Source organism: Dipodomys merriami, unplaced genomic scaffold, assembly GCF_024711535.1.
Source record: "Dipodomys merriami isolate MVZ:Mamm:240054 unplaced genomic scaffold, mDipMer1.0.p SCAF_19, whole genome shotgun sequence".
In the NCBI taxonomy this organism is placed as follows: domain Eukaryota; kingdom Metazoa; phylum Chordata; class Mammalia; order Rodentia; family Heteromyidae; genus Dipodomys; species Dipodomys merriami.
This window is the reverse complement of record NW_027203270.1, coordinates 13,400,526-13,424,824: the sequence shown is the minus strand read 5'-3', so window position 1 is coordinate 13,424,824 and position 24,299 is coordinate 13,400,526. Positions and strand designations below refer to the sequence as shown.

The following is a 24,299-nucleotide window of genomic DNA, read 5'->3' as shown; positions in this document are numbered from 1 at the left end:
ATGTTCCACCTGGCATCTACTTCCTGGTCCCCACAGTCACTTCTGAGGAGACCCTGGATTACAGCATTGAAAGACAGACAGGAGTTCCAGCCCAAACCCTTGGGCAACACTGCTGAGCCTATCCTGGGGAGCCCCTGGCTAGGTCCAAAAGCTCCGTGGTCTGATCTTTCAGTCCTTGGCAATGACCATCCTCCTAGCTAACTTCCTGCTTCAGCATGTTTAAACTAGTTCATGACAATATTTCCTCAGTATGTATGGGTGGTGTCTACCTGAACAGCTTTAAAAGATGCTTCTCCTCGTTGCTGGACAGACATCTTGAGTAACCATGAGTCCTAGCAAGAGGGACTCTATTGAGTTTCTGGGGCCAGTACCTGGAGGGAGGGGAGTAGAATAGGAATTGGCGGTATGATTGCATTGGGGTTGGTGGGCGGAGGAGTTTGGTCCCAAGAGTCTTGGGACCTCACACTTGGTATGAGTAGAGAAAGAAAAAAAAAATGCTGGGTGTATTCATAGCTACTCAGGAGGCTAAGATCGAGGATCATGGTTCAAAGCCAGCCCAGGCAGGGAAGTTCTTGAGACTCTTATCTCCAATAAACTATTCAGAAAAAGCCAGAAGTGGTGCTGTGGCTCAAGTGGTAGAATACTAGTCTTGAGCATAGAGAGGCTCGGGACAGTGCCTAGGCCCTGAATTCAAGACCCAGGACAGGCAAAACAAACAAACAAAAATGCCACCAGACCAGAAGCAAAGACATCTCAGTAGTAATCTACGTGTGTGGCTAACCTGATGGACAGTGGATAGCCCGGAGGCAGATGACCTGGAAGCTGAGTGCCTTACCTCTGCCCTCAGTGACGTTCATTCTGACAAAATCCTGCTGTGGAGGGAGTGAGTATTTTAAACTGACCCGGGATTAAACTGAGTTATACACAAGTCATTACTGACTTCCTGCCACTTGCAGTTGAGGACAGAGATATTCTTGCTACACCTGTGCCAAGCACTGTATGATTTATGATAGGAAGCTGTGGTGTTTGAGTCACCAGGCCTGGGCTTGAATTCTAGCTGTGTGACCCAAGGAAAGTTACTTAATCTCTTGCTCCTCAATTTCTTTGGTTACAATGTAGAAATATTTATTTACTTATTTATTTTTACAATGCTGAGGTTCAAACCCAGGGCCTCATGCATGCTAGGCCAGTGCTTACATTGAATTCTATCCAGATCTAATGTAACAATGCTAATATGAACCTCATAGAGTTGGAAGAAGGATTGAAATGAAGCCAGGAATACAAAACTTCTATGTGTTTGGCACTATTAGTTCTGTTACATAAATAAAGACAAGAAAGATAGAATGAGTGGCCTAAAGTCACACAGGAAGTGATAGAGCTCTGAGTCCATGCTAGTCAGAAAAGTCTTAGAAACTGGAGGGCTTCTAAGATTAGGCACTGGGAATTTTCTTCCCGGGCCTCAACTTCCCTTAGCCTAGAAGATCTGTTTCAGAGGAGTTGCTGGATGCACCCCGGGTGAGTGATTTGCATGACAGAGCTTGTAGGTGCTGGAGTTTGGGTCTGGGCCTCTCTCTGGGGCTCTGTTCCTTGCTGTGTGATTTCGCAGCTGGGCTGGAGAGGCCTGGGTGTCTCCCCTCTTCTCCCTGCCTTCCTTCCATTCCCAGCATCTTGTTCAACCCTCTTGTAGAGTTTGACATTGGGATTCTGGAATTAGTTCTCTTGGACTAATGACATGGCTCAAGTGGTAGAGTATCAACAGGACCTGAGTTCAAACCCCAATACCACCAACAAAATATAAGCCTGGCACCAGTGGCTCTGTCTTGTAATCCTACCTACTCAGGAGGATGAGATTGAGGATCATGGTTTGAAGCCCACCAGGGCAGAAAAGTCCAAGAGACTTCACCTTTGATTAACCAGCAAAAAAAGCTGGACTAGAAGAGTGGTTCAGGTTGTAGGCACTAGCCATGGGTGAAAAAGCTGAGCAAGAGTTCAAGGCCTTGAGTTTAGGCCCTGGTACCAACACAGACACACAGACACACTGACACACACACACACACACACACACACACACACACACACACACACACACACACACACACACACACACACACACACACACACACACACACACACACACACAGAAGTCAGCCCATTCATCCCCTGCCTCCAGCCATTGCTCAGCCTAGATCAATGGTTCTCAAATATGTTTGGAGTAGGGGGCCAATTTTGTCCCTCCAGAGCCATTTGGCAGTAGTTTGGTTGTTAGGACTGAAGGTGGAGGTGCTGCTAACACACAGAGACCAAAGACAGCCCTGCACCTGCTACAGTGCACAGGACAGTCCCCTTGCCTATAGAATTATCTGGTCCTTAATTGTTTTAGGAGTGACTGCTGAGATTGAAGCTGAAGTTGAGAAACCCTGGCCTGAAAAGACAGATCACTGGCCCACTTTCTAAGTCCTCCTGGGAGACTGTGTTCTCTTAAATCTCTGGCATCCAGAAACATCTAACCTCATTCACTCAGTGTTACTTTAGAATATTTTCTCCCTCGAGCCGAAAGAGAGTTGGAAATTAAGTTCTTCAACCCCATCAGATTCTTGAGTTAAATGGCATTTCCTCCTTACTACTTCTCTACTTCCTGGATTTCTTTGTCTTCTACCCTTCTGCTGTTAGGGCTCAGGTCCAAGGGGGTGAGGAGGGGGGGAAGGGGGAAGCTCAGCTCTGGTTTCTTGGTTTTTATTTTTGTTTTGGTGCTAGTACTGAGGCTTGCATTCAAGGTTTTGTGCTTTCTCTTAGCTTTTTCTGGTCAAGGCTGGCACTCTACCTCTTTGGCCAACTTTCACATCCAGCTTTTTGCTGGTTAATTAGAAATAAATAAGAGTCTCAGATTTGTCTGCCTAGGCTGGCTTTGAACCTTGATCCTCAGAGCTCAGCCTCCTGAGTAGCTAGGGTAGCAATTGCACAGCTTGGTTTCTTAGACTTCAGGAGGAGTCTAAACCTTTGTTCTGTGGAGAGGCAGACAGAAGAGCTGAGAGATGAGTTTCAGAACTACTGGGGACCAAGATTGACCAGGGTGAGCAGGGAGCCCACATAATGATTCATAAAATTAATTTGGTAATGTTGGGCTGGAAAGTTGGCTCAGTGGTAGAGTTCTTGCCTTGCATGCATAAGGCCCTGGGTTCGATTCCTCAGTAGCACATAAGAAGAAAAAAGCCAGAAGTGGCGCTGTGGCTCAAGTGGTAGGGCACTCGCCATAGCTGAAGAGCTGAGGGACAGTGCCCAGGCCCAGAGTTCAGCCCCCACAACTGACCAAAAAAAAATATATATATATATGGTAATGTGATTAATACTCATGTCAGTAATGACAGCTGCTAACCTCTTGCCACCAATGAATGCTTGGCTGCCTTTGCTTGAAAGAAAGAGGAAAGTTTCCTGGATGCTGATGGTTCATACCTGTAATCCTAGCTACTCAAGAAGCTGAGATGGGAGGATCATGGTTCCAAGATAGCCTGGGCAGGAAAGTCTGTGAGACTCTTATCTCCAATTAAGCACAAAAAAGGAAGGAAGGAAGAAAGAGAAAGAAAGGAAGGAAGGAAGGAAGGAAGGAAGGAAGAAAGAAAGAAAGAAAGAAAGAAAGAAAAGAGAGGTAAAGGGAGGGAGGGAAGGAGGAAGGAAGGAAAGAAGGACGGAAGGAAGGAAGGAAGGGAGGGAGGGAGGGAGGGAGGGAGGGAGGGAGGGAGGGAGGGAGGGAGGGAAAAAGCCAGGTGCTAGTGGCTCATGCCTGTAGTTCTAGCTACTCAGGAGGCTGAAATCTGAGGATTACAGTTCAAAACCAGCCTTGGTAGGAAAGTTTATGAGACTCTAATCTCTAATTAACCCCCAGAAGACAGGAAGTAGCACTGTGGCTCAAAGTGGTAGGGTGCTAGCCTTGAGCAAAAAGCTCAGAGACAGTGCCCAGGCGAGTTCAAGTCCCATGACTGGGGAAAAAAGGAAAGAAGGAAAGAAAAAGAAAGAAAGAAAGAAAGAAAGAAAGAAAGAAAGAAAGAAAGAAAGAAAGAAAGAAAGAAAGAAAGAAAGAAAGAGGTAGGAAGAAAGGAAGGAAAGAGAGAGAAAGAGAAAGGAAAAGAGAAAGGACAGAAGGAAATAAAGGAAAGAAAGGAAGGAAGGAAGGAAGGAAGGAAGGAAGGAAGGAAGGAAGGAAGGAAGGAAGGAAGAGGGAAAGAAAGGAGGACAGTTTCCAGATATTCCCTCTCTGGTGGAGGGGGCAGGCAGAGAATACAGACTCTAGGGTACCTCATGCTTCCTTGGAGCGAGGTATTTGAAGAGCCAGAGAGGTTCCAGTCTCTTCTTCCCGAAGAATCACTGTGGCTATGAACTCAGACTTGAGCTGAGATGACCCAGAGCTGTGCGACCTTCTGCAAGTTGTTTAACCTCTCTATGCTTCCATTTCTTCATCTGCATGCCAGAGGAAACAATGTCTAATTGAGTTGCACAGATTTCTTGAATTAATAATGAAAAGAATTTAGGAAAGTGTCAAGTACATAATGTTTCATTAATAATATGCTTTATTGTTGTTGTTATTTTTGGCAGTACTGTTTTTTTTTTCTGTTGTTTTGTTAGTTGTAGGTCTTGAACTCTGGGCCTGGGCACTGTGCCTCAACTCTTCGGCTCAAGACCAATGCTCTAACACTAGAGCCAGAGTGACACTTCTGGTTTTTTGGTGGTTTATTGGAGATAAGAGTCTCATGGACTTTCCTGCCTGGGCTGGCTTTGAACTGTGATCCTCAGATCTCAGCCTCCTGAGTAGCTAGGATTACAGGTGTGAGCCACCAGCACCCGGCTAGTACTGGGGCTTTGCACTCATTAGACAGGCCCTCCACTACTATACCTCCAAGCCCTTTGGGGTTTAGTTATCTTTTTGAATGAGGTCTTAGGTTTTTATGCTTGGGCTGACCTGGACCATGATTGTCCTATTAATGCTTTCAATGTAGCTCTGGTGACAGGTGTGTATCAGGGTGCCCAGTCTTTACAGATTGAGATAGGGAGGGCTTATGAACTTTTTGCCGGGGTTGGCTTTGAATCACGATCCTCTAAATCTTCACCTCCCAGATAGGATTATAGGTGTAAACCACAGCACATGGCAGTACCTACCCCTCAGGTGGACAAGTGGATCCCAGGGGTAACTTCAGGGCTCTGTTTAGGAGGGAGTTAGGGAAGGAAATCAGTGTTGGTAAGGTCTGGTCTCATTTGGCCCTGAGTCTGTACAGTAAGCATGCTGCTGCTGCAGACAGGTTTTTTTGTTTTATTTTATGTTTTGTTTTTTGTTTTCTGGTCCTGGGGTTTGAACTCAGGGCCTGGCTGCTGTCCCTTTGTGTTCAAGGCTAGCACTCTACCACTTGAGCCACAGCACCACTTCAGGCTTTTTTGGAGTAGTTTATTGGCAGTAAGAGTCTCATGGTCTTTCCTGGCCAGGATGGTTTTGAACCATGATCCTTAGATCTTAGCCTCCTGAGTAGCTAGGATTACAGGTGTGAGCCACCGGTGCCCAGCTTAGACAGACTTTTTATTGTGTTTTCAGTTATTCCCAGGGTCAGAAGCTACAAAAATGTAGTGAAATATTCTGGCAATGTGACCTCCAAGTGCAGGCACATGGGGATGGGACAGTTATCTCATGACAGCTGACATAAGAGACCAAAACTTGTATGTTATCCTGGAGGAAAAACAATCTCAGTCATGAATTGTCTGTGGCATCCTGGGACAAATTCTGTACCATTTAGGTCAGAAGTCAGTACCTAGGATAATTAGACAGAGTTTGCTGGCCATCACTATGTGCATGTCCAGTCCATTGGTTAATTTGGGGTGGCACCAGGCTCCTTCTGGAAGTTTCTGTTCTCATCCTTCGTGCCTCGGTGTCCTTTTCTACCCCCACCCCCAGTCCCACCCTTGCAGTACGTGGCATGCCTGGGCGTCAAGCACAGATGGAGCTGGAGCTCTTGCTGCGAGCTTGAAATAGCTTTGCAAGTAAGTCTGTGGGGGCTTCATGTTTTCACTCCCCACTCTTCTCCCCCTCCCCAGCCCCCTTTTTCCCTGTCCCTGTTCCCTCAATTTCTTCTTTCAGGCTTGTGATTTCTGGGTCTACAGATGAGCAACTGGTCATTCCTTGGGTAGCTCCTGACCCAAGTGCAAAACAGTTCCACAGTGGCTGGTAGATGAGGCTTACCGTCCTGCTCTTCTGGATCCTGCTGCTTACCCGAGTTAGACATGCTGTCCAGGGGACCAGTCATCCGTGTTCATTCCCAACACCAGCTGGCACTTCTTCTTTCCTGCTTCCACTTCCGGGTTTTCAGTGGCGTGCTGGTGACCACAACCTCCACCTGCCATGTCCTACACTGTCTGGTGACAGAGAATGGGAAAGGAGAGGAGAGGAGAAGAGAGGAAAGAGAAGGGGAGGAGAGGGTAAGGGAGAAGAGGAAGAAGAAATCCTGTCTCAAAAACAAAAATATAAACTCCATGCTAGTGGTCCAAACCTAGCTATTTGGAGGCTCAGATGGGGAGGACTGAAGTAAGGCCAGCTTGGGCATATATACCAGACCCAGACCCTTTCTAACCCAATAGCTGGACCCTGAAACATGTGCCCATTATAACAAGGGGAGTAGAGGGGAGAGAGGTTCCAAAGCCAGCAGGCTATGGCTCCTGTGCTCCCCCCGCCCCCGCTTTTTTTTTTTTTTTTTTGGTCAGTCATCGGATTTGAACTAAGGTCCTGGGTGTTGTCCCTGAGCTTTTGGGCTCAAGGCTATACTCTACCACTTTGAGCCACAGCGCCACTTCCGGTTTTCTGGTGATAAGAGTCTCAGACTTTTCTGTCCAGGCTGCCTTTGAACCACAATCCTTAGATCTCAGCCTCCTGCATAGCTAGGAGGTGTGAGCCACGGGTGCCTGACTTCCTATGCTCCTCCTTTCTAAAAGGGAAGCTTAGCAGAAGGGAAACTTCTCCCCAAATGCCTTGGGGCTGCCGCCTAGTGCCCTAGCCTGCATCCACATTGCCTACATGGTGCTGAGGACCTTTATGGGGCTGACCTTCCTATTGGGGCCAGGCTCTCTGGGTTTGGTGCTCCCAGCTTTGTGGCCAGTCCTCCCTTGTTCCACCAGGATTAATTGCTTTATGTCCTAGGCCATGGAGGAGATGGTCTCTGAATTCCATGTTGGAGATGGGTGGGTTGTTTCCTCCTACACCCAGTTGCTGCATTGTGGGTTGGTCTTTTACCTACCTTCATTCTTTGTGACCTGCATTAGCTATGGTCACTTCTAAGGCAGCCTGCTCCTCACCTGTTCCAACTATGTGGAAAGATGGCTCCAACTGTCCTGCCATTCAGTGCCTGGGCAGGGCAGGCCCCAGCAGCTCATGCCCCAAGCTTACAGCCTGGTAGTAAGAGGCAGCTAGCTCAGTGATAAAGCAGGGGTCTGAACTCTGAGATCCTACCAGGCAATAAGACCCAGGTAAAAATCCTGCCATCTTGCTTGATCCTTGAGGGTGGAGATGTGGAGTGTACATGGAAACACAGCTTCTTCCTGAGATTTTACCTCAACAGACACAGTGAAGTGACTGAGGGAGGTCTTTAAGCTAGACCTGGTGGGGTATACTTGTAATCCTAGCTACTTAGGAGACTGAGATAGAAGGATTGTGAGTCTGAGATCAACCCTTGGAAAACTAGTCAGGTCTTGTCTCAGAAACAAAAATATAAGCCTGGTGCTAATGTCTGAAACCTTGAAAGGCTCAGATTGGGAGGATGGAAGTCCAAGGCTAGCTTAGGCATATATGTAAGACCCTTTCTCAAAATACCCCCCCCCAAAAAAAAACCCCACAAAAATGTAGTCAGGTGCTGGTGGTTCATGGCTGTAATCCTAGCTATTCAGGAGGCTGAAATCTGAGGATTGTGGTTCAAAGCCAGTCTGGGCAAGAAAGTCTGTGAGACTCTTATCTCCAATAAACTACCACAAAACTGGAAGTGGCACTGTGGCTCAAGTGGTAGAGTGCTCGCTTTGAGCTGAAGAGCTCAGGGGCAGCATCCAGGCCCAGAGTTCAATACCCATGACTGGGGGGTGGTGGTGGGAAGCCAAGGGAGTTCCAGCACCAGTACTGGAACCAAATATAAATAAATAGCCAATGCCAAAAAAAAGGGTGTGTGTGTGTGGCACACACACACACACACACACACACACACACACACACAGAGCAAAACAAAAAACCAGACTGGATTTAAATCCTAGCTCTACCACTTTGGAAGGTTGGCCGCATTGGTTAGCTTCTCTGTATCTGAGTTCCTCTACCTGAAAAGTGGGTATAATCATAGATCCTACCTCATGAGAATGCTGAGAGGATGGAATGAGGTCTAGCAACAGAAAGTGCTCCTCAATCGGAGCTGGCAACAGTTAACAGCTGCCCTTGTATTGCACTTGGCTGCCTTGGAGCCTTGCTTTTGCCTTGCTGCCTGAGTGCAGTGCTCAGCATGGGGAAGCATGGGCAGCCAGCCCCCCCTGGCTCCGGTGACTGTTAAGTAGCCAGCCTCTCACACAAATCTTCCTTCTTAGTGCTCCCTCCTCCTGCCTCCCCCAGGCACCCTGCCATCCCCTGACTCAGGCTGCTACCTCACTCCCCCTGACAGCTGTTGCTGAGCCTGCCCAGGATTCTCTGCCTATCCTGCACGGCCCTCATTCCCTGGATCTCAGCATCTGCCAGGAACCAGTCCCTACCTCCTTTTCTAAGCCATTCACCCATTCTTTCCCTTAGCAACTGTCCTGGCTGTCTAGGGTGTGGTGCCTGAGACCTTAGCAGATTGCCTTGTCCCTCACTCTTTGCTCACTACACCTGCTGAGGCACTTGGAAATCGGGGTGTGTGTATGGGGGGGCCTTTAGCACTGAACTGAGTTCAAATAGTGCCCTACTTTCTAACCATGTGGTATCCAGAGTTGTTGTGAGGATTAAACAGGAGGATGCCAGCACTCACACTCCTCAGCAAGCACCTGGGCTGCGCTAGGCTGGGCTTAGACATGCATCCATCTCACCAGTAGAGCCCTTAATTGCACATGCAAGACCCTAGTTGGAAGCCCAGCACCACACACACACACACACACACACACACACACACACACACACAACACACACACACACACACACACACACACACACACACACACGGTGCTCACAGTCTTGCTTAGCCACTTCCCTGGATCCTTTTCCCTCTGAGTCTCCAGGACAATTGCACTTGATAATTAGTCAGGCACAGTTTTGTGACTTCCCCTCTGCTATGGCTTTGAGGCATTATTTAAATTTCTCCTGCTGTGCAACTCTTGCTCTGGTCTCTGATTGGCTATTTCATTTCAGGCTCAAGTGGGGGGGGGGATGGTGATATATGGTGAGAGGAGATTACACAATTCTGCTTCCACTCAGTGTTCCACTCATAATTGCCGATTTCATTAATTTACATATATCTAGCTAGTTAGGAGTGCATCCACACAGGGTTACTCTGAGGTATACCAGAAAAACCAGGAGAGATGGATGTTCCTTCACCTTTTCCCACAGGGTGGACTAATTTCTAACAAGTCTTTAACAACTAAGGACCTTCTATCCAAGGTCTGATTTGAGAACTGCTTGCTGCAGGAAGTTTTTCTCTTTGGGCCTCGGGTTATTGATGTCTATCTAGGTCCTAAAAAGTGAGCAGAAAATATCTAGTATAATTGGAGAAGTGAATCTTCTATGACTCAGACCTTCTAAGTTTTTTTTTTTTTTTTGTCGGTCATGGGGCTTGAACTCTGGGCCTGGGGCGCTGTCCCTCAGCTCTTCAGCTCAAGATTAGCGCTCTATCACTAGAGCCACAGCACCACTTCTGGTTTTCTCAGTGGTTTATTGGAAATAAGAGTCTCACAGAGTTTCCTGCCTGGGTTAGCTTTGAACCTTCATCCTCAGATCTCAGATTCCTGAGTAGCTAGGATTACAAGCGTGAGCCACCAGTGCCTGGCAGCCCTTCTATTCTTAAATATGGTCCCCAGAAGAACTTTTGCTATCACAAGAAGATACATTTTGAAATGTTAAAAAAAAAAATTGAGTGTTCACTGTCAGGTTGCTGGAGGAAGTAGGCAGTGGATTGGGGGGGTGGGTCGGGGATGCCAGGCCACAAGGGAAAAACAGGCTGCTGCCCAGAAAGACCACGTCCCTATCAAAAACACCATCTGAGTCACCCAGTCTTTGAGTGTACTGGCCTAAAACCGTTCAAATGAGCAAAACAAGCTACATGTTACAAGTCCCATCTCACTACAAGTTCTGATTTTACCCTGCCTATAAAAGCTCTGCTACAACCATATTAAGTGCTACCTCTCTGATCCCAATCAGGGAGTTTGCCCGGGAGCATACCTCAATAAACTTTCCTGTCAATCTTTTTATTCCTCTCTGCGTGGTCCTTTTCTCACCTAAAACCTTACATTCACGGGGATGGGAAGGTGGCTCAATGGTAGAGTGCTTGCCTTGCATGAATGAGGCCCTGGGTTTGATTCTTCAGCACCACATAAGCAGAAAAACCCGAAAGTGGGGCTGAGGCTCAAGTGGTATAGTGCTAGTTGACAGCTGAAGAGCTGAGGGACAGTGCCCAGGCCCAGAGTTCAGGCCCCATGACTGACAAAAAACAAAACAACAAAAAAAACAAAAACCTTACATTCACAAACAGCAGTGTTTTGTAGTAGCAAACCCAGAGACAACCATAAATATCAAGAAGAATGGATTACTATGTTATGGTATATTCATAAATGGAACATTATACAACCATAAAAATTGAAAGGTTGGAGACTTAGTTCAATGGTAGAATGCTTGCCTAGCAAGCATGGGGTTCTGGGCTCAATCCCCAGTTTCTATCTATCTATCTATCTATCTATCTATCTATCTATCTATCTATCTATCCATCCATCTATCTATATTTGTATCATATATATTTATATATTATATAAAATATATATTCAAGAAAAACTATTAATATGAGTCTTTCAATGATCATCAAAATTTCAGAAGAATAGAGATCATGTGGTTTTGTTTTGTTTTTGCCAGTCCTGAGGCTTGAACTCAGGGCCTGGGCACTCTGTTCCTGAGCTTCTTTTGCTTAAGGATACCACTCTAGCCACATGCCATTTCCGGTTTTTTCTGTTTATGTGGTACTAAGGAAGCGAACCCAGGGTTTTATGCATGCTAGGCAAGAACTCTACCACTAAGCCACATTCCTAGCCTCATGTTTTTGTTTTTGTTTTGTTTTTGCCAGTCCTGGGACTTGAACTCAGGGCCTAGGCCCTGTCCCTGAGCTCTTCAGCTCAAGGTTGGTGTTCTACCACTTGAGTCACAGTGCAACTTCCGGCTTTTTTTTAATCTTCTGCTTATGTGGTGCTGAGGAATCAAACCCAGGGCCTCATGCATGAGCGGCAAGTACTCTACCACTGAGCCACCTTCCCAGCCCCTCATGTGTTGTTTTTACAAGTTCAGTAAAAATAATACTCTTCACATTGCTTAAGATACATTCTAGGAAGTGGTGCTTGCCCTTTCCTCCTCCCCTCCTCCTTCTCCACCTTATTCTTCTCCATGGTCTTGCTATTACCCATGGTCTTGCTATCAAACCCATGGGCCTGAGTGATCCTCTTGCCTCAGCCTACAAAGTAGTTAGTGCTATAAGCCCCACCTGCATTCTTTTTGGAAGGTTATTGTGTGATAACCCACACTACAGGCATAATTTTACATCCTTTACAACTCACATTTCTCCTAAGCCTCACACTAATTCTATGACATATGTATTATTATCAGCTCCCATTTTACAGGTGAGGAAGTAGAGGCCAGAGAGATAGCTAGCATTCACTCACCATTTAACCACGTTTTAAGTCTGGGCTAATTGCTTTAAGCGAATTTGCTCCTCTAAGAGCCTTCAGAAGAAAGCAGTGTCATTATTTCCCATTTTATAGATGAGGAAATTGAGGTTTAAAGAGCCTAAGGAGCTTGCTGACAGCTGCTAGAACCAAGTGTCATCTCTGTGTGGCCTTGAAGCCTCGGTATTCCCACCTGTGTGTCAAGCCCAGGATGGAGTCCAGCTGGGTTGTGGCTAACACTCCTGGCTCCGCCATGGATGAGCCATGTGGTGTTCTTGGGCAGCATATTTGGCTTTCCCCATACTGGCTTCCCCAGTCTGTAAAATGGAGAGTCTAATAACAATTCTCTAATAGCTTCATTGTGCAGGTTAAATGAGATGATCTACATCTTGGGATTAAGGTAGTGTCTGGCCCACACGAAGACATCCATTGATCTATGTGATTTTTATTATCTTCCTTCTTTCTGAGAGAGCTTCTCAATTATAATCAGATTGACTTTAGGACCTTAGGCATGTTCTGGGCATTTTGGGCTTTCTTGTGACAATCTGGACTATTTCACTGCTGCTCTGGTATTTTTTTTTTTTCTGTGAGGGGGAGAGAGGTACACTTACTTTAATTTAGAACTAAGATAAGGATTTCTATGGCCTTTAAGGGAAGTAAAAGATGAAAATCACAGTTCCTGTGTCAATGCTGCCCTGGTATTTCAAGCTTTCCAGGTGTCTGAAACTGGCTTCTGGTCAGGCAAGAAAAGTTCTTAGGGACACCATGTGCTGCTGTGAAAATGTCCTAGTTATAATGCTGTTATACATCCATTCATGTGTGACAGTGGTTCATATATATGGCCATTCATCTCAAGGTCATGGTATAGGGAAAAGAATGTTGGAGCCTTGAAGAGCTCAGGTTGAATCTTGCTGACTCTGTTCCTTGGTCTGTGTGTCAGTCATGAGCCTTTCTGTGCTTCATGAGTTGGGAAAAAATAAAGATAATAAAGCTAATAGCTATGTGCTGGGCATTGTTCTTTATGTATTGACCACTTAAATATTTTTATATTAATAAGCTTTAAAAAATTTTTAGAGTACTGGGATTAAACCCAGTGTCTCATGCCTGTTAGGCCAAGTGCTCTGCCACTTGAGTCACAGATCTACTTGTGGCTTTTTTGGTAATTAATTGGAAATAAGTTTCATGGACTTTCCCCAAATGGCTGGCCTCAAACTGAGATCCTCAGATCTAAGTCTTCTGAGCAGATAGGATTATAGGTATGAGCCACCAGCACCCAGCTCCTTTTTAAAAAAATTAATTAATTTTTTATTTTGCTTTGGAGTCAGGGTCTCACTGTCTTTGCTGGACTAACCTTAAACTCAAGTTCTCATAAATCAATCTTTCTTTATTTTTCTTCTCTCCCTCCCTCTCTCTTTCCCTCTCTCTTTTCCCCTCCTTCTCTCCCCTCCTTCTCTCCCCTCCCTCCCTCCCTCCCTCTCTCCCTTCCTCCCTCTCTCCCTTCCTTCCTTCCTTCCTTCCTTCCTTCCTTCCTTCCTTCCTTCCTTCCTTCCTTCCTTCCTTCCTTCCTGCTGGTCCTGGGCCTTGAATTTAAGGTCTGGGTGCTGACCCTGACCTTTTTTTTGCTCTTCCATTTGGGCCACAGCTCCACTTCTAGCTTTTTGGTGTTAATTAGAGATGAATCTCATAGACTTTACTGCGGGGGGGGGGGGGGGGGCTTCCAACTGTGGAATCATGATCCTCAGATCTCAGCTTCCTGAGGATCTAGGATTACAGGCCTGGGCGGTTGGCGCTCGGCTTAGCATTTTAGATTTTTGTTTGTTCTGGATCAAAGCCAGGACCAAATTATTGAGGTCCTATTCCCACCTGGGGTTGGGCATGCTGGTGGTGAAGACCTCAGTACCTGTTCTGGAGCAAACCAACTGGCTCCATCCAGGAGGGCCTCTCTGTGTGCGCGCCCCTGTTCAGCCTCTGAAGAAAGCGGTGGCCAGCAAGTCTCCATTGCCTCCTCTGGACAGCACCACCCAGAGCACAGCCAGGAAGGTCCGGTGGCTGGCTTGGCACACTTCCATACATTCAGTGCCACCCAGCACCTTTTGGACATGCTCAGAAGCCTCCAGTGGCAAGGGTGGACAGAACATCCCGGAAGGGTCTCGCGAACCCGGCGACGCGGGCCTGGGAAGCCCACCGCGGACGGCGTCCTCCGGGGACAGCGCGGGGTGCCCGCATGGCCCCGCGGCTGGCGTCGCGCCCGGGCGCGTCGGGCGGGCGCGCGTTTATCCCCGGAGCCGCCAGCAGGGGGCTCCATTTCGGCTCGGCTCGCGCGGTCGCGGGGGGCGGCGCTGCGCTGCGCCGCGCTGCGCTCCTGCCCCGACCCGGCCGGGGCTGCTGGATGCCGCGTCTCCGTTCCCGCAGCCTGCCGGGCGGGCTCCGGCGGCCGGTGAGTGCAGAGCGGCGGGCGCGGCCGCTCGGTGGCGGGCGGGGCGGGCCCGGTGGGGCGGCGGGGCGGGCTGGGCCGGCCCGGTTGGCCCTGCGGTTGGCGGGGGCCCGCCGGCGCCTCCTCCTCCTCCCCTGCCCTCTGGAAGCGGCGGCCCGGACTCCCGGACTCCCCGGACTCCCCGGACTCCCCGGACTCCCGTCCCTGGCGGCGCCGCGGGGCTGGACGGCCCGAAGGTGGGGGCCGATCCGGAGCGGCGGGGAGAGAAAGCACCGGCCCCTTTTGGGCCAGGTTAGGAACCCGGGAGGCAGATCGGGGTGGCCTTCGGTTGGAGTGGTTTGGGGGCTTGGAGAAGCCCAGGTGGCCCAGAGCCTTGGGGCGGGGTGGGGGTGGGGGCTGCTGGGGACAGGCCCCCAGGTGGAGCGGTCGATCTGATCCCGGCGCTGAGGAAGGCAGCGGGGGAAAGCGAGCACCTCCACCGAGCCCTTTATCCCTCCCAGCGGCCTTCACCCTTTCACTGCCAGGCCGACAGCGGGCTCCTCTCAAAGGAGCAGCTGCTAGACAGCTGGCAAAACAATGGAGACCCCGCTTCCCGGGGCCCCCCTCCCCTAGAGACACAAGATGGGGGGGGTGGATGAGTGGCAGGCTTGGGGGATTAGGGAGTGCAGGCTGCTCACCTCACCTTTCCCTGCAGGGACTGGGGTGTGTGTGGGAAGGTCGGACAGCCTGCCCCAGGCCTGGGGAGAGAGGCCTGACGCCCCGCCCTGCTAACCTGTCATGCCAGTTGTTTTCCCAATGGAAGAGGAGGTGGCCGGGTCAGGTTCTCCCGCCCCTTCCCATGTTGGGGGTGGGGTGGGGGGGGGACGGGACAGGCAGATTGATACCCAATAGGATCCAAGGAGTAGGTCGCGCTTCTGGCTGAGATAAGGCCTGCAGGGGACACAGCACCCATTGGGGCTTTGTTGTTGGGGGTGTTGCCCTGTTACAGGGAGCATGTGTCCTGCTGATTAGTTGGAAAGACTGCTTGCTGTCAGAATGAGCCAGTGGGGAGAGGTGGGGAGCAAGACAGCCAGTTTGTGGAGCATGCTCATTTGGTTGGTCACTTAGCTAACAGGACATGTTGGGGGCGGCTTCATAGTTTGTGTAGGGAGGGCAGGAAGGCTTCCTCCTCCCCTTGCCCCCCCCCGGAGGAATTTTCTTAGCTAGGACCTTCCTGCCCTCAGACAGTTCCCCAGAATGACAGAATTGGTTTTTTTGCCCCCTTCACCTTGCCAATGACTTGCCCTTGTTTGCATGGGTTTATTTTGTTCCTTGGTATCCTTGGTATAACCATGGCTGAGGAGGCCCGGAAGATGCTTCTGTGAAGAGAGAAATGTAGGAAGCAGGTATATATGCTCTACTGGAAGGTGCTCTACTTGAAGGGACAAAAAAAGGTCACCTTAGTTATTAAGAGCTGAAACACCATAGCCAGACACAGAATCTAGAGGACATTGAGTCAAGCTGCCTTTCCTATGCTTACCAGAACTGGAGCCCTTTTCTTGAGAAGCTGGTGTCCTGTTGTCATGGCAACAGGCCTGGTCTATGTTTCCCCACCCTTTCTGGTTCAGGGGCTACTTTCTATTTGGGGATATTGAAAGTTGCTCTCCTGAGGTCTCTGGCTTCCTGACAAGCTTTGCTGGCTCTTTGTCAAAGGCCTGCCACCTCCTCAGCTTCTCCTCTGTCCTTTTGTGATGAAGCTTTCCAGGAAACATCCTCCTGGTTGCTGGACAGGCTAGTTATATATAGCCTTGGGTGGAGATGTGTGTATCCATGATGGGATTGAGGATACTGGGAGTGAGGCCTCAGTTCAGGAAGACAGTGATTTGGGGGTTAGCTGTTCCATTTGGAGAGATCAGGGACGTGTGAAGGCGTGTATCCAGGAGTGAAAGGTTGGAGTATACGTGAGGTGACAGGATGGTGGTCATTTCCTTTGGGACCTTTGAACTTTGGACGGTTGATGACCAGGTGTCTGGTAGCTCTGAGTGTCCAGTTTGTTTACTCTCTTTCATCCTGGCTCAGGTACCAGGGTGTGTATGCCTGAGGCTTTCTCCCCTGTTCCAGACTCCTGAAAAACCCTGCTATTGGATTATGCCTGTTCTGACTCCTGCCTGCTTGCTCTGAGCTCCACTTCTGGGCAGTCTGGGCAGCCAACATGTTATCCAGAGCCTTTAGTGGTCCTGCTTGAGACTGCTCAGAGAGAGGGCATGTGTCTTCAAAAACTGACCCTGAAAATTCTGGGGTCCTCCAGAGGCCGGCTGGGTGGGGCAGAGCTGAAAGGGAGAATCCACCGTGCTGGGGTGGAGCTGGGAGTTGCTGGAACTCAGGAAATCTTGGTCAGGACTTGGTGTGTCACAGGTCTCCAGGGCAGAAGGGCTGTTCTTGTTCTTTCAACCCACAGACACCTTCACCTGCAGTGGGCATCGCGGACCAGGAACTGGAGCATCCATGTGAGCTGAGTCCTGTTGGTGGCTTTGGGCCCCAGACTTTGGCCTAGGCTTGTCCTGGGTGTGGTGGGTACAGCTGAGGAAGGACTGGAACAGAGGTTAAAAATTTGAGGGGACCACTCTTGCTGAGATTAGTAGGTACCCCCAGGATACGGGAATTCCTTAACTTTTCCGTTGAGTTAGGATCTGGGGTGCTTTAAGATCTTTCACACTTCACTTATCACTTCTCTCCCCATCCTGCAAGCTATACCAAGGTACCACTACTATGTTCTGGGGTGGCCAGAATTAGAGTGTATTGTGGGTAGAAGGCAGGAGCTGGATTGGTAGGGATAGGGCAGCAACCGCGTGAGTTTCCACCTCTCCCATTCCCCCTCACTTCCCTGCCCATTGTGGAGGTAGAAATTGTGTGGCTTGTAAATTACCCACATTCCCATGACATTTCAGAGTTTAAAGAGACATCAGCTTCATTTCAAGACTGATGATTATTGGGAGTTCAAGGCTCAGTCTCTCCAGGGACTTCCACATTATTTACTAGGGATACTTTTTAGTACTGTCTGGTGTTCAGATTATTTACTAGGGATACTTTTTAGTACTGCCTGATGGGTGATGAGTTCAAGGTCACATAATATTGCAAACAGAACAGGACTAGAACCTACAGTGGGTGGTAGAACAGAATACTTCTTCAGCTGGGGCTTGGAGCCAAGTCTTAGCCGTCAGGCCATCGGAGATTTTATGGTTGTGGCTAGCTGCTGGTAGAGAGGAGGCTCAAGGTCATCTAGAAGGGGGACAACTGGCAAGAAGAGCGGTGCTGGAGCTGGACTGCTGGGGTGGAGGCTAAATCTGGAAAAGCAGCAGGGCTGGGCCGCCCCGCACTCTCCCACCGATGTTCTCCTGGGGCCTGCGGCTTTCTGCGTTCCAGGAGAGCCGGCAGCCTGGGCGGGAGCCGCAGTGGGAGCTGCGGGCTGCCAGGGCCGAGCCGTAGGGAAAAGCTCCCTGGGCTGCAGGCCGATGTCACGTGAGAAGCGTGCAGGGCGATGGAGCACACCTGGAGCCAGAGAAGCTCGGGTGACCTGGCCGTGAGTCACGCGGCGCGCTGCGCAGCTCAGCAGAACCCGCGGGAGCCGGCGGCGGGTGTGGCCAGCGCATGGGCAGGGCCGGGCTGGGCCGGGCTGGGCCAGGGTCAGGTGCTGCGCGACCCCACCCTGGGGCGAGGCGAGGGGGGGGGGGCTCGTGCACGGGGAACCGCCGCTCTGGGAGTCAGGAGCTCTCTCGGGAAAGTATTTCCTTTGTGTTTATTTATGAGTGGGGTTGGGGTGATGGGGATGGAGGGACTGACCAAACTGTCCACCACGCACAGAAGCCGAGAGGTCTGGGTGCTGCTAGTTTGGGGACGCTAATGTTTTAGTATTTATTTCATGAAGTTTCTGCTTTTGCCACCTGCAGGGTGACCTATTTAAATGCCTCTATTGAAAGCTCAAAGTGACACCAGTGAGGTTTTGCTCCGGTGCCCTCAAGTAAGTTTTTGGAATTTCAAGATAGGAAGGCAAGCCTGAAACTGTCCACTTGCAAACCCCTCTACAACTCCCGCCTGGAGACTAGGGCTTAAACTTAGGGCTTTAGTTTGCTAGGCAGGTGCTCTACTGCTTGAGCCATGCCCCCAACACAATTCCCCCCTTCCTTTCTAAGTCCTGGGTCTTGAACTCAGGGCCTGGATGCTGTCCTTTTGCTTTTTCCACTCAAGGCTGATACTCTACCTCTTGAGCCACAGCTCCACTTGCAGCTTTTTCAGTTTCAATGCTAATGAATTGCTCACTACTTCATCAAGGTTCTTTTTTTCTTTTCTTATTCTTCCCTCCCTCCCTTCCTCCCTTCTTCCTTTTCTCCCTTCCTCCCTTCCTCCCTCCCTTCCTTCCTTCCCTCCTTCCCTCCTTCCTTCCTTCCTCCCTCCCTTCCTCCCTCCTTCCTTTTCTCCCTTCCTCCCTTCCTCCCTTCCTCCCTTCCTCCCTTCCTTCCCTCCTTCCCTCCCTCCCTCCTTCCTTCCTAACTTCCTTCCTTCCTTCCTTCCTTCCTTCCTTCCTTCCTTCCTTCCTTCCTCTCTTCCTCCCTCCCTTCCACCTTCCCTCCCTCCCTCCCTCCCTCCTTTCAAACCTCTAGTCTTAACTACACACATACATATACACATTAAACACACACATATACACCCCCTACCAGCTGAATATTCTCATTGTATATAACCATATAGATGAGTACAGTACCAGGGGCTTATGCCTATAATCCTAGCTACTCAGGAAGCTGATATCTGATGATTGTGGTTTGAAGCCAGCTTAGGTAAGAAAATCTGTGAGACTCTGATCTCCAATAAACCAGCAAAAAGCTGAAAGTTGAGCTGTAGCTCAAGTGATAGAGTGCCAGTGTAAGCCTAAGCACTGGCACCAAAACCCCCCACAAAAACAACAAAAATCCATATAGATGAAACACAAATCTTCTTCTAAAGTCCCTATCTCTTCCCCAAAATGTATATTTTTTTATAACTATGCAAAGATATTGCACGTACTACCCATTTATAGATTCATATACATATACCCAGTTTTTAAAATTTAATAACAGTTTATACTATCCTACAACTTACTTTTTTTTCACATAGCAGTAGAATACAGAATTTTTCCAGGTCAACATTTACAAATCTACCTCATTCCCTTTCTTTCCCTCAAAATGTTGGGGATTGAACTCAAAGCCTTGTATGCCCTCTGCTACTGAACCCTGACCTCATTCTTTTTAATAACTGCCTAGTTTTTCCTATAATTTAGCTATTTCCTTACTAAAGCACAAATACATTTAGAGATTTGCTTTACAAGTCTATAAAGCCCAGCTATGTTTATTATTCAATATAGATGATGCATAAGTATAGTTGTCTAGGATATATACATAATCTTCATAAACTCAACTCACTGTCCTAAAAGATTACACCAATGCTTTCTTTATTGAGTGCTAAAATTGGATGATCCAAGGAGGATTAGCATGGTCTTTATTATGCAAGAATGACAGGCAAATTCATGACTTGTTCCATATTTTTATAATAAAGACCATTTGGCCTTTCTGCTATTAAAAAAAAAAATCACAGCAGTTTGTACTTACACTAACATAGATGACAGTTGCTGCTTCCCACTCTCTACCTGATCAATGTTATCAATCCTGGTAACAATTTTACTAAACTGCTACTTGAGAAATTGTGTGAATTTCACATATCTGGGACTGTTTCAGAGGCTGAAGCTCTTTATTGATCATCTGTATTTCAGTATGTATTGTATCATTGTGTGTGTGTGTGTGTGTGTGTGTGTGTGTGTGTGTGTGTGTGTATGTGTTGTATTTTGGCTGTCTATATCCTTGGTGTAAGATGTAAGAAGGCTTTGCACTGAAGCTAATGCTATCCAGCATGACCAGATGTTAATGGTTTGCCTTTGCTTCTCTTGGCTGTGCTTCCCATATTACAAAGATTTGGACTTCTTTTATTCACACTTGTGCTGATAAGTCATTTGTGTACTCTTTTATCTTTTCTATCATCCAGTTTAGATGGTGAAAACTATGCCTTGCTATTAGGTACCACTCTTGAGAGCTTACCTTGGACTAAGTATTCCAAGAAACACATTTATATCTGTATCTATATATCTGTATCTGTATCCATACATATATAAATAATATAGTTACATATTAAATGAAATATGCTAGGCAAGTGTCCTACCATTGAGCTATACCCCTATTCCCTACCTCATCTGTAAAATGACCGCCTAGTTCTATAATTTATTTATTTCTCTAGTGATATATATATATATATATATATATATATATATATATATATATATATATATATATATATATATATGGGGGGTTGTTTATTTTGTTTTTTGCCAATCCTGATGCTTGAAATCAGGTTATCTCTGAGCTTCTTTTTGCTCAAGGCTTAAACTCTACCACTGGAGCCACAGTTCCATTTCTTTTGAGTAGTTTATTAGAGATGAAAGTTTTACAGATTTTCCTATCTGGTCTGGATTCAAACCATGATCCTGAGATCTCAGCTTCCTCTGAAGCTAGGATTACAGGTGTAAGCCATCAGTTCCTGGCTTTTACGTTACGTGCGCGCGTGTGTGCGTGCGTGCGTGCGTGCGTGTGCGTGCGTGTGCGTGTGTGTGCGTGTGTGTGTGTGTGTGTGTGCGTGTTAAACTCCAAGTGTGTGTGTGTGTTGAACTCCAAGCCTCACAATTTTGCTTAGCTGGGTTTTGTGTATGTGTTTGTGTGTGTGTTTTGTTGTTGTTTTTTGTTGTTGTTTTTTTGCCAATCATGGTGTTTGAACTAGGTGCCTGGGTATTGTCCCTGAGCTCTTTTGCTCAAGGCTAGTATTCTTCTACTTTGAGTCACGGCACTACTTCCAGTTTTCTGGTGGTTAGTTGGAGATAAGTCTCATAGACTTTCCTGCCCAGGCTGGCTTTGCACCATGATCCTCAGATCTCAGCTTCCTTAGTAGCTAGGATTACAGGTGTGAGCTATCAGCGCCCAATCTTGTTTAGCTTTTTCACTCATGGCTGGTACTCTACCACTTGAGCCACACCTCTACTTCTGGCATTTTGCTGGTTTATTGGAGATAAGAGTCTTATGGATTTGTTTTCCTGGGATGGCTTCAAACTATGATCTCAGCCTCCTGAGTAACTAGGATTTCAGGCATGAGCCATTGCCACCCGGCTTACCCCAAATGCTTTAAGATATTTATCGTTAACTAGAGTTTAATATTTATAGCTCTTTGTTTCTTTTGAGTAAATATCCCTGACAAAATGCATAAATCTGTCTGGTGAATGCATATACTTGTCAACTCAAACCTCTACCTATATAGAGAATATGAACATCACTTTAGAATGTCTTCTGATGCCCTTTCTCATACAGACCCTATCACAGCTGCCAAAGGGCAGACACTACTCTGATTTTTTTTTTAATGATTGATTAGTATTGCCTCTAGTAAAACTTCATAGAGGGGCTGGGAAGGTGGCTCAGTGGTAGAGCGCTTGCCTCACGTGCATGAGGCCCTGGGTTCCATTCCTCAGCACCACATGAACAGAAAAGGCCGGAAGTGGCACTGTGGCTCAAGTGATAGAGTGCTAGCCTTGAGCTGAAGAGCTAAGGGACAGCACCCAGGCCCAGAGTTCAGGCCCCACTACCGGACCAAAAAAACAAAAAAAAACCTTCATAGAACATTTTTGTCAATAGCTTCTTTCCCTTTCCCTCTCATTTCATATGTTTTTGAGATTCACCCCTGTTGTGACTATCAGTATTTCCTTTTTATTGCTGAGTAGTATTCCATTGCATGAATATGGAAATTGTCCTTTTTGTTGTTGTCGTTATGGGGCTTGAACCCTGGGCCTGAGATGCTGTCCCTCAGCTCTTCAGCTCAATGCTAGCCCTCTACCACTTGAGCCACAATGCCATTTCCAGTTTTCTGGTGGTTTATTGGAGATAAAAATTTCTTGGCTTTTCCTGCCTGGGCTGGCTTTGAACCATGATCCTCAGATCTCAGCCTCCTGAGTAGCTAGGATTACAGGTGTGAGCCACTGGTGCCCGTCAAATTGTCCATTCTTGTGGATGAACAGATAGATGAAGTTGAATGGTTTTTACTCCAAGATTCTTTTAATATGATAAAAGCAGCTGAATTGACAAATTGTACTTTAGTTTTGGATATAGAATAGTCAAGATAATTTAGGTATATACACATGCTAATTTACATACATGCTTTGCCTCCAGTGAAAATCAGGAAAGGTTTCTGGCAAGTGAAGGGGAGAGAAAGAGGTTAGACTGGAGTGAAGGGAAAAGGTAGGGGATAAAGGGAGTGAGGTAGAAACTGTAGCCTGGAATGAAGATGAGGGAGCTGCTGGAATTTGGACCTGAGAATGTGAAGGTGATAAGAGTCCAGCTCTGGAGCACATTGGGGACCAAGAAGCAGCAGCAGCTCTAGCTACATTGCTGTTCTAGTCCTGGAAGGGAAAGCAGCAGCCAGGTAGCTCCAGACATGTGGCTCAGGAGAGAACAAAGTCCGTAGGTAGGTGTGTCTGAATGCAGGTGGCAGTAGAGAAGAGGTGCCTTGTGAACTGTGCAGGTTACAGTGGCAGGACAGGGGTGTTGCCTGTCATAGTTCTTTCTCTAAAGGCTCCAGGGTTGGGGGCTGGGAAGGTGGCTCAGTGGTAGAGCGCATGCCTTGCATGCCAGAGGCCCTGGGTTCGATTCCTCAGCACCACATAAGCAAAAAGCCAGAAGTGGCGCTGTGGCTCAAGAGCGCTAGCCTTGAGCTGAAGAGCTGAGGGACAGTGCCCAGGCCCAGAGTTCAGGCCCCATGACCGGACCCAAAAAAAAATAAAAATAAAAATAAAGGCTCCAGGGTTGGAATGAGAGGGTGTCTTTCACAGAAAGTTAATCACTAACCTTGTTGTCCACGAGAGATTTTGGACGACTGGAATTTTAATGCTAAGAGAGGCCTAGATCATTTCGTTCAACCTTGAGCAAAGTGACAGGCTCAAGGTCCCCCAGTGATTTGTTGGCAGCTCCAAGCCTAGATATCAGATCTCCTAAAATTTCCAGCCATTCCCTCTGCTGCCCCCTGCGTGTTGTTCCTGCAGACAGTAAAGGACAAGTTTGTACTGAAACGGGTTTACAGGAAATGACTTCTAAGGGACTTTTTTTTTTAGATACAAGAGTCTAAAATTCTGTGGTGTTTGATAATGCCTGGCTATATAACCTTCCACCAAGAGCCAGTATTGGGTAAGGACTGGAGAGGAAGAACTGGGTATCTTGGTGGGATAGCTCTGTTGACATTTGAGTTCCCTGTGGTTGGACTAAGGCTGAGAGATACTCTTGTATATCTACAAGTTTTTTTTTTTTTCCTTTCATTTCTTCTCATAATGGGAAATAGAGCCATCACTTTTGTGTGAGTGCCAATACTACGGCTTGAACTCAGGGCCTGTCCCTTGGTACTGTCCCTTGGCCTTTTGATTAGGGATGGTAGTGCTCTGCCACTTAAGCCACAGCTCTACTTCCAGAATTTTGCTGGTTAACTGGAGATAAGAGTTTCATGTATTTTCCTGCTCTGGCTAGTTTTGAATGTAGTCCTCAGATCTCAGCTTCCTGAGTAGCTAGGATGACAAGCATGAGTAACCATGCTTGGCTTTAAAACTATCTTTTTTTTTTTTTTTGTCGGTCGTGGGGCTTGAACTCTGGGCCTGGGCGCTGTCCCTCAGCTCTTCAACTCAAGGCGAGCGCTCTACCACTTGAGCTACAGCGCCACTTCCGCTTTTCTGGTGGTTTATTGGAGATAGGAGTCTCACAGTCTTTCCTGCCCGGGCTGGCTTTGAACCGCGATCCTCAGATCTCAGCCTCCTGAGTAGCTAGGATTACAGGCGTGAGCCACCAGCGCCCGGCTTAAAGCTATCTTTTAAACAAGACTTTTAAAATGAAATAGA

General features: G+C 47.7%; 2 protein-coding genes across 17 annotated transcripts in view; one reads left to right on the top strand and one right to left on the bottom strand.

Moving 5' to 3' along the window:
* Cryba1 (crystallin beta A1) overlaps nt 1-15,025 on the bottom strand; it is a 41,497-nt gene extending 26,472 nt beyond the window's left edge. The window contains exons 1-3 of one of the 6 annotated variants that reach the window (XM_070027369.1): nt 13,790-14,115; nt 6,248-6,390; nt 4,291-4,452 (exon numbers count right to left, since the gene is read on the bottom strand). Coding sequence is in view for 4 of the 6 variants with exons in the window: in XM_070027363.1 (XP_069883464.1) it covers nt 13,753-13,990 (238 nt within the window). In the remaining 2 variants the exon portion in view is untranslated. Of the gene's footprint in view, nt 1-4,290; nt 4,453-6,217; nt 6,391-12,082; nt 12,702-13,752; nt 14,122-15,000 lie in introns of those variants that run through there. The other 5 variants (XM_070027364.1, XM_070027367.1, XM_070027366.1 and 2 more) reach the window with 5 other exon arrangements.
* The window catches only part of Myo18a (myosin XVIIIA), a 107,212-nt gene continuing 97,154 nt past the window's right edge, over nt 14,242-24,299 (top strand). For 4 of the 11 annotated variants that reach the window (XM_070027352.1, XM_070027351.1, XM_070027350.1 and 1 more), the window contains exon 1: nt 14,242-14,326. The gene's annotated coding sequence lies outside the window, so the exon portion shown is untranslated. Of the gene's footprint in view, nt 14,327-14,500; nt 14,615-24,299 lie in introns of those variants that run through there. The other 7 variants (XM_070027361.1, XM_070027358.1, XM_070027357.1 and 4 more) reach the window with 4 other exon arrangements.